General features: G+C 42.8%; 2 protein-coding genes across 2 annotated transcripts; both read left to right on the top strand.

Annotated features, from left to right (window-relative positions):
• The first annotated feature begins 228 nt into the window (after positions 1-228).
• LOC141213610 (gastrula zinc finger protein XlCGF66.1-like) lies at positions 229-2,771 on the top strand. The gene is made up of 4 exons (XM_073665218.1): positions 229-246; positions 2,089-2,238; positions 2,368-2,547; positions 2,631-2,771. The coding sequence occupies exons 1-4, from the start codon at positions 229-231 to the stop codon at positions 2,769-2,771; spliced, it is 489 nt and encodes a 162-aa protein (XP_073521319.1).
• Positions 2,772-3,062: 291 nt separating this feature from the next.
• On the top strand, positions 3,063-17,017 carry LOC141213609 (uncharacterized). The gene is made up of 3 exons (XM_073665217.1): positions 3,063-3,089; positions 3,133-3,223; positions 15,876-17,017. Exons 1-3 carry the CDS (start codon positions 3,063-3,065, stop codon positions 16,790-16,792), a joined length of 1,035 nt encoding a protein of 344 aa, XP_073521318.1. The 3' UTR covers positions 16,793-17,017.
• Positions 17,018-18,082: the final 1,065 nt, after the last annotated feature.

Below are 18,082 nucleotides of genomic sequence, written 5' to 3'. Positions count from 1 at the left end.
TGAGTGTCAGATATTAAAAGTAAAACACCCCTGTAGTTTGTGTGCGAAATAGCCATAGTAATAATAATAAAAAAAAAATCTTATTCCTATCAGGATTTGAAATCTAACACTGCAGCTTTAGAGACTGGTGCCTTACTATTGCGCTATCCAGTCAAGTGATACTAACTGATACCTTTTCTTGTCTTATGAAATCAACCATGAAAATACTCAGGATGACTAAAAGTCATTATGATTCTGAAGTTTGAAGTAAGTCACACATCAGACTCACACATCAAAATTAAATATCATTTGAATTTGGCTTGCTTTCAGTCTGTGCATAAGTCCCAATGAGTTTTAGACAAGTGTGCACTGAAAATAATGTAACCAAATAGAACTCCTATATTTTTACAGCTGAGTTTATAGTTCAGTGGTTAGTGCACTGGCTTTGGGACACAGAATTTTGGGGTCAAGTCCCAACAGCGAACAGTTAATTTTTTTTTATTATTATTATTACAGTTGTCAAAGTCACTTGTCAGAATTACTCGTCAAAATCACTTGTCAGAATCACTCGTCAAAATCACTTGTCAGAATCACTCATCAAAATCACTTGTCAGAATCACTCGTCAAAATCACTTGTCAGAATCACTCATCAAAATCACTTGTCAGAATCACTCATCAAAATCACTTGTCAGAATCACTCATCAAAATCACTTGTCAGAATCACTCGTCAAAATCACTTGTCAGAATCATTTGTCAAAATCACTTGTCAGAATCACTCGTCAAAATCACTTGTCAGAATGACTCGTCAAAATCACTTGTCAGAATCACTCGTTAAAATCACTTGTCAGAATCACTCATCAAAATCACTTGTCAGAATCACTCATCAAAATCACTTGTCATGTTGGAACGTCCAAGTACGTCCCATGCGCAGCTTCCGGGCTGATGAGTGCAAATTTGCCTCCAGTATTTGCTGATAACGTGCTGCATTCATCTTTCCTTCAACTTTTACCAAGTTCCTGTGCCTTTGTAGCTCGCACAATCCCAAAACATAAGCGATCCACCTCCGTGCTTTACAGTAGGAATGGTGTTCCTTTTTATCATAGGCCTTGTTGACCTCTATCTAAATGTAATGTTTATGGTTGTGGCCAAAAAGTTCAATTTTGGTCTCATCACTCCAAATTACCTTGTTCCAGAAGTTTTGAGGCTTGTCTCTGTGCTGTTTGGCGTATTGTAGGCGAGATGCTTTGTGGCATTTGCGCAGTAATGGCTTTCTTCTGGCGACCATGCACCCATTTTTCTTTAATTGCCTCCTTATCGTGCATCTTGAAACAGCCACCCCGCTAGTTTTCATAGAGTCATGAATTACAGCTGATGTTATTTGTGGGTTTTTCTTTGAATCCCAAACAATTTTCCTGGCAGTTGTGGCTGAAATTTTTGTTGGTCTACCTGACCATGGTTTGGTTTTTACAGAGCCCCTTATTTTCCATTTGTTATTCATAGTTTGAATGCTGCTGACTGGCATTATCAATTCATTGGCTATTTTTTTTTGTATCCCTTTCTTGTGTTATATAGTTCAACTACCTTTTCTCGTAGATCCGTTGACAATTCTTTTCACTCACAATCCAGAAACGTCAGTGGCTGGATGAAAGATGCAAGAGTCTGTCTGGATCCCAGAAACTCACTCAGCTTTTATGCACACACACTGATTACAAGCACACAGGTTACAGGTGAGGATGTTACCTTTAGTTGCCATTCAAACCCATTTGTGTCAAATTCTGTGCATGTTATCAGGCCAAAATCACCAGGGTATGTGAACTTTTGATCAGGGTTATTTGGATGTTTTGGGTTGTCATAAAGATTTAAATGAGACGCGAATTAGCGTTATGGAAGATGAGTCTATGAGAAACATATTCAGCTACAGACTCCAAGGAAGAAACTGCTTGTGGTCTGTGGTCTAAAATATATAGGTTTTATTACTAGATGTAAAGAAGAAAACTAGATACTGTAAAATAATATATCTCCTCATATGTTTCCCTTATTATCTCCAGTAATTGTATTATCACACAGGATTTTTATAATGTTACATCGTCTCATCTTCTTCTCATTCAGGTGTCTACAATATCGGACCCTCTCAGTGAATATCTTCTATATAAGAGAATTTTCCTGATTTACCCATCAAGGATGGTTATGGACAGAGACAAGATGGCGGAGAGGATATTACACCTCACTCTAGAGATCCTCTTCCGGCTTACTGGAGAGGTGAGAGATTCTGATGACGTCACATTACATCATTCTTATCTATGGGAATAACAGATGGACAGAACTGGAGAGGTGAGGACTCTGGAAATGTCTGGAGTGAGATTTATTAATGTGTCTCTCCATTACCAGGATTATACAGTAGTGAAGAAGACCTCTAGTGAGCGCTGTCAGGCACCTGTGTCTGAGGGATGGGGAAGACCCCTGAGCCCAATCACTGGGCCTCCACCTCACCCCCTGATACATGATGACATCAATGACCAGAAGATCCTAGAACTCACCTACAAGATGATTGAGCTGCTGACTGGAGAGGTGACACTGCTGGGAATGCTGGGACATTATACAGTAGTGCTATGGAGGGATCGGGGGGATGACGGTATCATTATATGTGTCAGGTTCCTATAAGGTGTCAGGATGTCGCCGTCTATTTCTCCATGGAGGAGTGGGAGTATTTAGAAGGACACAAAGATCTGTACAAGGACGTCATGATGGAGGTTCCTCAGCCCCTCACATCACCAGGTAATAGACAGGACTAAATACACACGGCCTATAATTATCTGTATGTAAAGAACGAATTCAGTCCTTGTATGTGTTTCCTCCAGATCGATCCAGTAAGAGGACAACACCAGAGAGATGTCCCCGTCCTTTTCTTCCACATGACTGTAAACAAGAAGATCCCAATGTTCCTCAGGATCATCAGGTAGATGGAGAGAAGGTGTCATGAGATCTCCCCTATGATGTGTAGACGGCTGTGAAGGTCTTGTGCTCAGTCTTGTTTTATCCACCAGTATTATATGTTTTATACTTGTGTAATGAGATCGGAGGAGATGGCAGGATTAGAGCTGATCATAGATGTGACTTCTTATCTGTTTGTGACTTTTACAATATTTGTTTCAGGGTGAAGATCTGACCCATATTAATACTACAGAGACATATGTAAGGGGTGATGAGCGGTGTAAAGAGGGGATTCCTACATATGACCACCCAGGTGAGTAGTAACCACTAAATGTAGAAAAGTCACAGATTCTTCTCAGTCACCGGCTGTGGCTGCTTTATAGGTTGTGTGATCACCATTTTTCCATTAAAGTACAACATTCTCTTCCACCGAAAACTGTTCAAATGACTTTGTGAATTATGAAAGCCCTTTTCTATAGAACTTACAACCTGGAGGATCCACCTCCCCCCTGGGATTAGGAGATGCTGACCTTTAACTGCCCAGATCTGTAAATCCATTCACTGCTCTGACAAATTATTATATATCTCCAAAACTTATATTTCCAAATTTCACAGACTAATCCAATTGGAGTAAATGGTAAAAATTAACTTTTATTTTTTCACGATTAAAACTAGAAATATAGTAGCAAAATGTAAAAATTATTGACTCAATGGTCCCAGAACTGAAAGTCAGCTAGGATATTAGTAGTAAAGAGTTTGTCACTCAAGATTATTGCAATATATATCAATTATGTTTGTTTAATCAGGATAATAGATCTTCCTACCGTTTCTATCTAACAGAACAATTTATTCAGGAGAACTGTGAATAAATTCACCGTGGTAAGCTTTAAAATTCATGAAGCCGACACATTGGCAGTTTCTCTTATCTTGTGCTTATAGCAGCAGTTATAGGATATTGAGAGATTCTCTTGCTTTATCCCTAATCTTTTCAGCAATCATATAGTACAATAGACAGTCTCCTAGATAATGCCAATCATTAGAGCCTGTTAGCTGAACTTCTCATATTATAGCATTAGCGATGAGGATGAAGCTATCGTGATGGACGTCCATAGCTGCTGCTACTGTGGGGAAAATAAGTATTTGATACACTGCTGATTTTGCAAGTTTATCGTAGGTACACTTCACCTGTGAGAGACAGAATCTTAAAAAAAATCCAGAAAATCACATTGTATGATTTTTAAATAATTAAACTGTATTTTATTGCATTAAATAAGTATTTGATCACCTACCAACCAGCAAGAATTCTGTTCTCTCACAGACCTGTTCGTTTTTCTTTAACCGGTTCAGGACCGCCCACTGTACATAAACGTCGGCGCTGCCCGGGCTCTGTGCAGCGCCGACGTTTAAAAACGGTGGGTGGTCCCGCAGCGCTCAGGACCCCCAGGGTCCTGCTAGCGCTGCGGTACCGGTTCAGAGCGATAGCTCTGACATGTGGCATCATGGGGACCTGAATGGATCAGGTCCCCATGATGTTAACCTGTTCCTATCTTCTAGATGCCGCGATCCATAGCGATCGCGGCATTTAAAAGATAGTAACAGCTGGTGGTCGGCGATCGGGACCCCCCACATACCTCAGGAGCGGCGGGGATCCCGGTGCTGTGACCTCTGACATCATTGAGACCTGATTGGCTCAGGTCTCGATGATGTCAGCGTCACACCAGCCAATCAGAGAGATCACCAGGGAAGTTTGTTTTAGCAACAAACTTTCCCGGGCGATCTGCCTGATAAATACACTGTTTCTCCTCCGATCTCAGTGAGAGAGCAGAGGAGAAACAGTGTGACAAGAGCTGTGTCAGCCTTGCCACTGTGAAAGTAAAAAAAATAAAATAAAAAAGAAAGTAAGAGTTAGGGTTAGTGAGTCTGTCAGATCAGTCAGTCCTGTCAGATCAGTCCTGTCAGATCTGTCAGTCAGTCAGTCCTGTCAGATCTATCAGTCAGTCAGTCCTGTCAGATCTATCAGTCAGTCAGTCCTGTCAGATCAGTCAGTCAGTCCTGTCAGATCAGTCAGTCAGTCCTGTCAGATCAGTCAGTCAGTCCTGTCAGATCTATCAGTCAGTCAGTCCTGTCAGATCTATCAGTCAGTCAGTCCTGTCAGATCAGTCAGTCAGTCCTGTCAGATCAGTCAGTCAGTCAGTCCTGTCAGATCAGTCCAGTCAGTCAGTCCTGTCAGATCAGTCCAGTCAGTCAGTCCTGTCAGATCAGTCCAGTCAGTCAGTCCTGTCAGATCAGTCCAGTCAGTCAGTCCTGTCAGATCAGTCCAGTCAGTCAGTCCTGTCAGATCTGTCAGTCAGTCAGTCCTGTCAGTCAGTCAGTCCTGTCAGATCAGTCAGTCCTGTCAGGTCAGTCAGTCCTGTCAGATCAGTCCCGTCCGTTCAGTCCGGTCCGTTCAGTCCAGTCAAAAAATCTAAAAATAAAATGGCCCGTCAGACTTATACCGCAGAGGAGGTGTATGCCCTGCTGTGTTCTGACACTGATGACAGCGCAATCTCAGATGGAGATGTGGATTTTGAGGGCTTTAGTAGCGGCGACACTGAGAGCTCAGAAATGAGCAGTGATTCTGGTCCATCCTCAAGCCCAAGGACCAGTACAACAATAGGGTCAAATAGCGCTACTGGAGAAACGTCTCCAAATCAGGGAACACTGCCCAGTACAAGCGCTGTCCCTGCTACTAGTGAATTGGCGCACGCCAGTGTACAAGGGGCTTTGCCACATGATCTAGCATTTCCCAGATGGGAGGCTTCGGATTCGGCTGCTCCATTCAGCCCTGATTTCAACGCCACTCCTGGTATAAATGTGGAGGTGGAAGATTTTGGACCAATTCATTTTTTTAATTTGTTTTTTACAGACAGCTTGCTAGAGCATATTGTCGTGCAAACAAATTTATATGCATCCCAATTCATAAGCCAGAATCCCCGATCTTACTATGCTAGGGCAAATTTATGAACACCAACTAATGTCCCGGAAATAAAAAAATTTTTAGGACTTACATTTGCCATGGGGCTTGTTAAAAAACCGAGCATTCGATCCTACTGGTCCAACCACCCTGTTCAAGCCACCCCTATGTTTTCAGTCATTCTGCCTAGGACCCGTTATGAAATGCTCATGCGGTTTTGGCATTTTAACGACAATAGTCAATGCCTGCCCAGAAATGCCCCAGAACATGACAGGTTATATAAAATTAGACCCATCATTGAAAATTTGTCAGAAAAATTCTTAAGCCTCTACACCCCAACACAAAATATTTCTATAGATGAGTCCCTTGTAAAATTCAAAGGAAGACTGTACCTCAAGCAATTTATCCCATCTAAAAGGGCAAGGTTTGGAATAAAGATCTATAAAATGTGCGAAAGTTCAACCGGATACACATCCGCTTTCCGCATATATGAGGGGAAAGACAGCCAACTAAACCCACCAGGATGCCCTACTTATCTGGGGACATCTGCAAAAATTGTTTGGGAGCTGATAAGTCCATTTTTTCAAAAAGGCTACAATCTATATGTGGACAATTATTACACCAGCATACCCCTATTTAAAAGTCTGGTTGAACACAACATCGGGGCTTGTGGGACCATCCGTAAAAACCGTCAGGGGTTTCCACAACCATTGGTCAACCAAAAGTTCCAAAAGGGGTAGTCAGGGGCTGTACGCAACGGAGAGCTGCTTGCCCTGAAATATAGGGATAAAAGGGATATTTTTGTCCTCAGCTCGATCCACACAGATGCCACAAGGGCCACTGTAGAACTAGGATCCACCACTCCGAAGCAAAAACCTGTGTCAGTCATTGACTACAACAAACACATGGGGGGTGTGGACCTTGCAGACCAGGTTCTACAGCCATACCAGGTATCAAGAAAGTCCTATACCTGGTATAAAAAGTTGGTTATCTATTTGTTTCAGGTGGCCACATACAATTCTTTTGTGTTGTACAAAAAAGCAGGAAATTCAGATCCTTTTCTTGATTATCAAGAAAAGGTCATTGAAAATCTTGTCTTTCAAAGTGTTAGCCCCGCTCATCCATTAGAATCTGAGGATGTGAAAAGACTCACTGAGCGACATTTTATTGCACTTATTCCAGCAACGGAAACAAGAAGGAACCCCCAGAAAAGATGTCGTGTATGTACTAAGAGAGGAATGAGGCGTGATACCCGCTACTATTGCCCACAATGCCCATCATTGCCAGCCTTATGCGTCACTGACTGCTTTAAAATCTACCACACAGAACCACGTTTTTAAAGTGTAAAAATGTATCCCAATTTGTCATTCAAACATTTGGTTCATTTAGTGAATGACATATTCGAGTAGAGCTCACTTAATTTCCAGGGGGGGTTCTCCAGAATCTAAACCTTCCATTGCGTGCTTGTTTCTGGAAATCATCCATCGAGTTAAAATGGTCACTAAACCCATAGATGAATTCCCAGAGGGGTGTCATTTCCAAAATGGGGTCACTTCAGGGGGGATTCTTTAGCTCTGGTACTCTGAAAAGTGCCAGAACAGCATAATCCCCCCTGAAGTGACCCCATTATGGAAATGACACCTCTGTGGGAATTCATCTATGGGTTTAGTGACCATTTACCTACTTATTTTCCCACCACTAGATTAATTTATACAGAGGAGTAGATTGTAAAATTCGGTCACTTGTTGTGGGTTTCCTCTGTTTAGGCACCTCAGGGGCTCTCCAAATGCAACATGGCGTCCGCTATCCATTCCAGTCAAATTTCCATTCCAAAAGTCAAATGGCGCTCCTTACCTTCCGAGCCATGCCGTGCGCCCAAACAGTGGCTTTGCACCACATATGGGGTATCAGCGTGCTCAGGAGAAATTGCACAACACATTTTGGGGTCCATTTTTTCTGGCTGCCCTTGTGAAAATTAAAAATTTGAGGCTAAAGTAGCAGTTTTGTGTTAAAAATGTGTTTTTTTATTTTCACCCTTCAACATTATAAAATTGTGTGAAGCCCCTGGGGGTTCAAGGTGCTCACCACACATCTAGATAAGTTCCTTGAGGGGTCTAGTTTCCAAAATGGGGTGACTTGTTGGGGGTTTCCACTGTTTAGGCACCTCAGGGGCTCTCCAAATGCAACATGGCGTCCGCTATCGATTCCAGTCAAATTTCCATTCCAAAAGTCAAATGGCGCTCCTTACCTTCCGAGCCATGCCGTGCGCCCAAACAGTGGCTTTGCACCACATATGGGGTATCAGCGTGCTCAGGAGAAATTGCACAACACATTTTGGGGTCCATTTTTTCTGGCTGCCCTTGTGAAAATTAAAAATTTGAGGCTAAAGTAGCAGTTTTGTGAAAAAAAGTTAAATGTTCATTGTTTTCTTCCACATTCCAAAAATTCCTGTGAAGCACCTGAAGGGTTAATAAACTTCTTGAATGTGGTTTTGAGCACCTTGAGGGGTGCAGTTTTTAGAATGGTATCACTTTTGGGTATTTTCTGTCATAAAGGCTCCTCAAAGTCACTTCAAATAAGATGTGGTCCCTAAAAAAATGTTTTTGTAAATTTTGTTGTAAAAATGAGAAATCGCTGGTCAACTTTTAACCCTTATAGCTTCCTAACAGAAAAAAATTTTGGTTCCAAAATTGTGCTGATGTGAAGTAGACATGTGGGAAATGTTATTCATTAACTATTTTGTGTGACATATCTCTCTGATTAAAGGGCATGAAAATTCAAAGTTTGAAAATTGCAAAATTTTCAAAATTTTCGCCAAATTTCCGATTTTTTCACAAATAAACGCAAGTGATATCGAAGAAATTTTACCACTATCATGAAGTACAATATGTCACAAAAAAACAGTCTCAGAATCAGGGGGATCCATTGAAGCGTTCCAGAGTAATTACCTCATAAAGTGACAGTGGTCAGAATTGAAAAAATTGGCCCGGTCACGAAGGCAAAAACAGGCTCTGGCGCGAAGTGGTTAAGAAGCCCTCCTACTCTGCACTCATTACCTGTATTAATTGCACCTGTTTGAACTCGTTACCTGTATAAAAGACACCTGTCCACACACTCAATCAATCAATCACACTCCAATCTCTCCCCCATGGCCAAGACCAAAGAGATGTCTAAGGACACCTGTAGACCTGCACAAGGCTGGGATTGGCTACAGGACAATAGGCAAGCAGCTTGGTGAGTAGTGATGAGCGAATTTATTCGAAACCCAATCTTACAACCTAAGGTTATGTGCCCTCAATGCAGAAACGAAGCGGAAAATTTCCGCTTCATTTCTGCATCTCCTTGCCAGAAAAAACGCGTGCGGAATCTAACACTTGTTTTTGGCGCGTTTTTGACATGCGGAATTGCCATGCGTTTTTCTAATGCATTGAGTAGGCAATTCCGCATGCATAAACGCAAAAATAATGGAGATGCTGCGGATTTTCCCGCACATAAAATCCCCTGCGGAAAATTAAGCAGCATAGGCACAGAACATGCAGATTGTCATTGGGGACCATGGGGCACGTATTACCAAGCGTTTTTCAAGCGTTTCCACAGCAAAAACGCTTGAAAAACGCATTGTGGGCACGCAGCCTCAATTTGAAACGAATATGGCACATTCGGATTCATGATCGGAAATGCAAGCAAAATTTCTTAAAATTGGAAAAAATCGTCAAAGTTCGGGGAATAAATGCGGGAACGTGATTGCGGGGCAACTACAGCGTTTTGAACAGTTTGGCTAGCATAGTGCTTGTTTATGATGAGCGGGGGGATGTGGCAGATGAGTGGGGTGATAGATCAGTGGTGCGCTTGTAATTTTTTTATTTATTTATTTTGTCCTGTAGCCGGTAACTTTAAGTCAGGAATGCGTGGCTAGCCAGTCAGAGCGCAGGAAGCATCCACAGTGTCCAGATACAAGGGCTTCTGCAATTGGCTGCTGAAATCACATTTCCTCTCGATATAAAAACCGGCCATGTTCCCTCAGCGCCATTTTATCCATGTTACTGAAGGACACAGACGCTGCTGAGTGTGCGCCCTTGTACTGAAAGATATTAGCTAGATAGATGGGTTCTTGTTTGGAAGTCAGATAGTGTAACATAGTAACGTAAGTTGAATAAAGACCTAGGTCCATCAAGTTCAACCTTTCTCCCCCAATTGTACTCCCCATACCAACACTACACTAACTTACTGGAACTAGGCCTCACAAATGAATTACCATTTTTATTATTACTGCACTATTACAATTACAAATAACCATAAATAATTTTTAATTAGTTTTATTTTTTGTATTACTGTTATGGTATTACTAAAATCCCTGTACCTAAATCTTTTGATCCAGAAGAAGGCAAAAAACCAAGGATACATTCAGCCAATTTGCATCATGGGGAAAAATTCCTTCTTGACCCCGAGAAAGGCGATTAGTACAGGAACCCTGGATCAAATGTACTACTATAGGTGTAACATTTTGTCTAATTTAACTCTAGGACACCATATTACCTGTAGCGAGGAAATCATCCAGCCCTTTTTTGAAAGCTGTTATAGTGTCGGCCATTACTACCTCCTGTAGTAGGGCATTCCACAGTCCGACTGCTCTGACTGTAAAGAACCCTTTACTGTTTAGGTGCCGGAATCGCCTTTCTTCCACCAGTAATGATTGCCCCCTGGTCCTTAGTCTTTGGAAGGAATAAGTCATGTGCTACACCTTTGTACTGACCACACATATATTTATACATGTCAGTGAGATCCGTCGTTTTTCTAAGCTAAACAAGCTCAACTTTTCCAACCTCTCATCATATGAGAAGCCTACATCCCTTGTAATAATCTAGTTGCCACCTTTGAACTGACTCTAACTTCTGAATATCCATTTTGAAATGTGGAGCCCAAAACTGGATTCCATATTCCGCTTTGGCCTCACCAGTGATTTATAAAGGGGTAACACGTTGGGATCGCAGGATTTTATTTCTCTTTTTATACACCCTAAAATGTTGTTTGCTTTTGCGGCAGCTGCTTGACATTGAGTACTTGTAACCAGAATACCCAAATCCTTCTCCTGTTCTGTAGTCCCGAGTATACTCCCATTTAATGTATATGTAGCCATAGGATTACTCCATCCTGTGTGCATTACACTACATTTATCTACATTAAACCTCATCTGCCAAGTGTTTGTCCATTCAGTCATCTTATCCAGATCATTCTGCAATATCGTAATGTCAAGATCAGATTTCAATATCCTACATAGTTTGATATCGTCAGCAAAAACTGACGTTTTACTCACAATCCCATCCCCCAGGTCATTAATAGAGGTTAAAGAGAATTGGTCCTAGCACAGATCCCTGCGGCACCCCACTGCTGACTATGTCCCATTTAGAGAATGTGCCATTTATGACAACCCTTTGTTTCCTATCATTTAGCCAATTCCTTACCCATCTAAGTCCTTTCTTCTGTAGCTTCAGTATAAGGCTGTTATGTGATACAGTATCGAATGCCTTTGCAAAGTCCAAAGTATTTCCTTAAACATGCCCCATTTACGTTTGGTATCTATCCCCAGTTACCATGACATGGTCCCAGTCTACACAATTAAGCTCTTCCCTTAATTTGTTGAAATCAGCTTTCCTAAAGTTTCAGGTTTTTGCATTTCCTTTTTGAAATGTTTTATTGAATATTACATTGAAACTTATCATATTATGGTCGCTGTTTCCCAAATGCTCCCGGACCTCTAGATCTGAAATTGTATCTGGTCTATATGACAGCACCAGATCCAGCAGATTACCTCCCCTGGTTGGTTCATCTACCAGCTGAGAGAGGTCATTGTCCTGAACTGTGAATAAGAATTTGTAGCTTTTAGCACAACTGGAAGATTCTGTGTCCCAAAAATCTGGATAGTTAAAATCCCCCATAATAAGGACCCTATTATTATTTGCTGCATTTTTAATTTGTTCCATCATTTTGTCCTCTACCAGTTCAGCTATATTAGGAGGCTTGTAACAAACTCCTCTTAGCAGCTTTCCATTATGACCATCCCCATGTATATTTACCCAAACTGACTCTACATTGTCGCAGCTTCTCCCAATGTTATCATTGAACACGTTTTAAGTTGGATCTTACGAAAATACACATCCCTCCACCTTTTTTGTCTTTCCTATCCTTTCTAAATGTAATCCCTCCATGTTTGTCACCCAGTCATGGCTTCAGTCATGGCTTTTTCCAGCCAGGTTTCCGTAATACCTACCACATCATATTTCATGACCGACATAAGAGCCTCCAGTTCAGCCATTTTGTTTGCAAGACTTCTTGCATTTGCCAGCAGACATTTAATACAATTAGCACATTTGCTACTCCTACTCAGCTCCCTACATGCCTTGCATATCCTAGCCCCACCCTAGATGCTCTATTGCCCCTGCTGTCCCACTCTCTCTGTCTAGTCCAGGGGTCTCAAACACTGTTGCCCCTCCGGCTGCTTCTTGCGGCCCGCAGGCACATAGACCCCATAACGATCATGGCTCTCTCCAGCAGCCGCCGACATCAGCGCAGTAGTGCAGTGTATTGCCGCGCAGAGACCGGCCCTCTGCACAGCAATACCAGTATCAGCCGCCGGCCTATCAGAGGCCAGCAGCTGACCTCTGCGCATGGCAGTGACGTCATACGCTGCTGCGCTGGGACGCAGATGTCAGCTGCTGGCGTCTGATAGGCCGGCGGCTGATACTGGTATTGCTGTGCAGAGAGCCGGTCTCTGCGCGGCAATACACTGCATTACAGCGCTGATGTCGGCGGCTGCTGGAGAGAGCCGCGATCATTACGGGGTCTGTGCCCGCGGGCCACAGGTGCAGAAAGGACGCCGAGGGAACGGAGGACAGGTGAGAATCTTTTTTTTTTTTCTCTGTCATGTGAAATACAGCACAGGGGACCTGTGCTCAGTATGGGGGGGGCACTGTGCGCAGTATGGGGGCACAGGGTCCCTGTGCGCAGTATGGGGGACAGAGACCCTGTGCGCAGTATGGGGGGACGGGGACCCTGAGCGCAGTATGGGGGGACGGGGACCCTGAGCGCAGTATGGGGGGACGGGGACCCTTAGTGCAGTATGGGGGGATGGGGACCCTTAGCGCAGTATGGGGGGATGGGGACCCTTAGCGCAGTATGGGGGGATGGGGACCCTTAGCGCAGTATGGGGGACGGACGGACCCTGTGCGCAGTATGGGGGACGGACGGACCCTGTGCGCAGTATGGGGGACGGACGGACCCTGTGTGCAGTATGGGGGGGACCTGGATGGGGGACATGTCTGCAAGATAAGGACCAGGATGGGGGACCATGTCTGCAATATGGGGGACCATGTCTGCAATATGGGGGACCTGGATGGGAGGACCATGTCTGCAATATGGGGGACCATGTCTGCAATATGGGGGACCTGGATGGGAGGACCATGTCTGCAATATGGGGGACCATGTCTGCAATATGGGGGACCATGTCTGCAATATGGGGGACCTGGATGGGGGACCATGTCTGCAATATAGGGGATCTGGATGGGAGACCATGTCTGCAAGGGGACCTGGATGGGAGACCATGCCTGCTATATTGGGACCACCTCTGCAATATGGGGGACCTGGATGGGAGACCACGTCTGCAATATGGGGGACCTGGATGGGAGACCACGTCTGCAATATGGGGGACCTGGATGGGAGATCACGTCTGCAATATGGGGGACCTGGATGAGAGACCATGTCTGCAATATGGAGGACCTGGATGGGAGACCATGTCTGCAATATGGGGAACCTGGATGGGAGACCATGTCTGCAATATGGGGAACCTGGATGGGAGACCATGTCTGCAAGATGAGGACCAATTCAAAAGGTGTATAAAAAATAAAATGGTATCACTAAAAATGTCACTTTGTCATGCAAATAATGCGGACCCCCCAAATTAAATGTTTTTCCGTGTGCGGCCCATATGCCCAGCTGAGTTTGAAATCCCTGGTCTAGTCTATCTATCCCCTTATAAGCACGCATACCCTCCCTCCCCCCAGATCCTAGTTTAAAAGCTCCTCCATCCGTCTGACCATTTTCCCCCAGCATAGCTGCTCCCTCCCCATTGAGATGCGGCCCTTCCCTACAGTAGAATAAATCCTACAAAACAGAAGGAGTTTCTCAGGGTTACCAAGAAAATAAATTCACAATATCTAAACACAAGATCAATAGACCAACAAAACAATATTCACTGGACAAAAAAGTCATAAAAAAATATTTTTTATTTTATAGCAATTAATGTAATAAAAATTCAAAAGGGCACAGACATAGACAAAAAACATACAACAATACAAATAAGATAAAAATGAAGCTCAAATGAGGGGATCAGGGGGTAATGCATACAGAGGAGTATGTATGATGTATTACTTATTAGCCATAATGGGATATAGTAAAGGGAATATGTATCTAATTATATAAATATAAAGTGCAAGTGATATATATCTATCAGAATTAACATATACAGGATGTGCAGATATGTCACTAAAATATGTAGTAACTAATGAATGATTGGTCTGATGATTACATATAGTTCATAGTCCCTTTAAGTATCCCCTTTTGAACATGATTATTTCATATGATTATATAGAATTCATAGTCATTTTTAATCAAAACATCACCTCTTTTTCAAAATAACATGATTACATTTCATCCAGGAGTCAATTACATTAAATTTAATTAATTCAAAAAGGTCCTTTGTACAGGAATAAATATTGAGTAAAAACTAGGGCAAAAATCTAATTGTAAAAGAGATTATTACTGAAGTCAACCAGCATCCACCTGCTCCCTGTCACCGGACTGGTGAGAAGGTCGGCCCAGGTCTCCATGAACCCAAACCCTTCTTTCCTGCACCAATGTCTAAGCCACTTATTTATCTCCCTAAGCTCCCGCTGTCTATCTAGTGACGCATGTGGCACCGACAGTATTTCTGAAAACACCACCTTGGAGGTCCTGGCCTTCAGCTTCTCTCCTAGTTCCCCGTAATCATTTTTAAGGACCTTCCACCTCCCTCTAACTTTGTCATTAGTACCAATGTGTACCATGACTGCTGAGTTTTGCCCAAACCCACCCAGCAATCTGGGTATCCGATCCGCTATATGTTGAACCCGAGCAACCAGCAGACAACACACTGTTCGGCATTCACGGTCTCGGCGGCAGATGACTCCGTCTGTCCGCCTATTTATAGAGTCTCCTACCACCATCTGTCTGGTCTTTGCTGCACTCCTATTACCCTCCTTCCTACAACAGTCATCTTCCTGGTTGCTAGGAGCGTCCTGCTTTAGTGATCCCAGTCCTGGGATAGCAATCCTAATATCAGCCAAACAGGCATATTTACTAGGTTGTGCCAGATCAGGACTGGGCTCCCTGGCACTTTTCCCCCTACCCCTTCTTGTAACATTTACCCAGCTACATACTTCTCTATTCTGGTCTTCCCCACCTCCACCCGCCTCCATATCACTGGCCCTAACCAGCACAATCTCAGTGAGCTCTAAACTCCTGTCCAGGTTTCCAATGCTCCTGAGTGTTGCTAGCTGCACGTTTAGATCCGGTATCTGGGCTTCCAAATATGTAACTCGTTGACATCGAGCGCAGACTTTTTCACCCTCAAACGGCTGTTCAAAGCATGCATACATCTCACAAGACACACACCTGGTAGCATTGCCCATGGAGCACATACTATATGGTGATAAACAATACAAGTAAAAGCAGAAAAACAAATAGAAGGTTAGTAAGGAAAACACCAAACTATGCTCTGGTGTTAAACTATGTACTTTACTGCCGCCTTTGTACTTAGCTGCAGCCTCTTCACGCTCGGCAGCCTCGCTGGTTGTTTTTTGACTTGTAGTGCTTGCAATCAGCCCAGCACAGGATATGGATAATTTAAGTAGAAATGTTCAAAAATATAAAATTTAACCCTTTTTTATTCAAAAATAATAATTGGTTTTATTCTTGGCAGATGACTGTACCAGGAGATCAGAGGGACAGCTGACATCTTCAATTTTCAAATCGGATGATCTTGAGATCCCACAGGATACAATTGAAGTGAATGCCATTGCTCCAGATATACCATCATCCCTTCACAGCAAAGATCTGTCATCTGATCCTATGAAACAGGTTCTGTCTTCTGATTCATTACCGACTACTAAGGAAAATCAAAGTCACAAAATAAGCATTAAAAAACGAACTGCTCCTAAAACAAAGAAGCCATTTTCACGTTCAAAATATGGAAATAGTTTTCCCCTCCAAAAGTCTTTTCTAAAACATCAACAATTTCACACAGCGGAGAATATATTTTCTTGTTCCAAGTGTGAGAAATGTTTTAAAGAGAAATCAGACCTTGTTAGTCACCAGAGAACTCACAAAGGGGAAAAGCCATTTTCATGTTCAGAATGTGGTAAATGTTTTGTTTGGAATTCATATCTTGTTACTCACCAGAGAACTCACACAGGGGAGAAGCCGTTTTCATGTTCCGAATGTGGGAAATGTTTTAACCAGAAAGCGCATCTTCTTGGCAATCAGAAAATTCACACAGGGGAGAAGAGTTTTTCATGTTCAGAATGTGGGAAATGCTTTGTAGATAAATCAAGTCTTATCAAACATCAGAGAATTCACACAGGGGAGAAGCCTTTTTCATGTTCAGAATGTGGGAAATGTTTTACAGAGAAACCAAGTCTTACCAGACATCAGAGAACTCACACAGGGGAGAAGCGTTTTTCATGTTCAGAATGTGGGAAATGTTTTACAGAGAAATTATGTCTTATTCAACATCAGAGAACTCACACTGGTGAGAAGCCTTTTTCATGCTCAGAATGTGGGAAATCTTTTACACAGAAATCAAGTTTTGTTAGGCACCAGAGAACTCACACAGGGTAAAAGTCTTTCTCCAGTTCAGAATGTGGAAAATGTTTTGTGAATAAATCTCTTCTTAGTCACCACAGACGTCACACAGGGTAAAAACCATTTTTATTTTCTTAATTTGAGAAATTTTTTACTTGGGGAAACAATTCTTAATAAACTTCAGAGAAGTCACACAGGGGAGAATATTTTTTAATGTTCAGAATGTTGGAATGTTTTAACTGAAAATTGTATCTTCTTAAAGGGGTTGTCCACTACTACCACAACCCCTTGTTATTCCTCATGTTTGCCTTGATTAAATAAAAACACTAATACTCAGATCCCGTGGCATATAAGATACATTTTTAGCAAGAAACAAATCTTGCTAATAAGTGATTGGGTGTTATAGACTGGAGGCAGCTTCCTGTGACAGAGGAGAACGCTGAGACACTGCCCTTTCTGATCACTGAGAGAACTGCTCTCTCTCCTCTAGCCCCACACTTATGTAACTGATTGGTGCAGTGCAGGAAAGGAAGGAACCGGGACCATCAGAGGTTGCCTGTCCTGAGTGAGCAGCTGAAGGACCTTCCACCCGACTAGCTCAAGGATCTTTCAGATCATGTAACATTGTTTTACATATTTTCAAAAGTTGTCAGGTTTAGTTATGAAATGAGCCATTTCTTAATGATTTTGACTTTCTGAATTAAAATTTGACAGTGAGGGGGGCATGACTTGGAAGCTGAAGAAGATTGCCCCTTGACTGCAGTGCACTGGCAGCCCGTGCCCTTATTTAGCACGGTCCCATTACCCAGGTATGATAACCAGACTGCTCCAGCCATGATATGATTATTGACAAAGCCTTAGGGTCCCGTGCCCTAAACACCTTCCAGAGACTGCTCCACGGGATGTCCTAACCAGAATCCACTTCTTTCATGTTAAAGAGTACCTGCTCTTCTGCTCAAGAAGGAAAGGGTAACTCCCCAAAACCTTCAACCAAGTGAAGATTTTCTCTGATGTGTCCTCTACTAGCCTTCGCTTTTGCAGGAATCTGTCCCCATTACCTTTAGTCTCCGGGAGAACTCGATCATTTACAGATGGGGCTTCCCCTTATATCTCCTCATTAACCACAGCAATGCCTGGCACTCTATCACAACATACGAAGAGAGTAGAGACCTACTGAGACGAAGGGACCTCAACATCCCAGATCATCCTCAAGAGGAAAATTTGAACCCACGAGGCAGGGAGAATGACTGGCAAACTGTCCCTTCCAGAAAAAAGGAAAAGACGGCTGAGGTGACCTAGGCATGTATTTGGCCTACCTCGGCATCG

This window comes from Phyllobates terribilis, unplaced genomic scaffold, assembly GCF_046119375.1.
Source record: "Phyllobates terribilis strain yellow unplaced genomic scaffold, ASM4611937v1 Scaffold_200__1_contigs__length_3551848, whole genome shotgun sequence".
Lineage (NCBI taxonomy): Eukaryota > Metazoa > Chordata > Amphibia > Anura > Dendrobatidae > Phyllobates > Phyllobates terribilis.
This window is presented reverse-complemented; position numbering and strand designations above follow the sequence as displayed.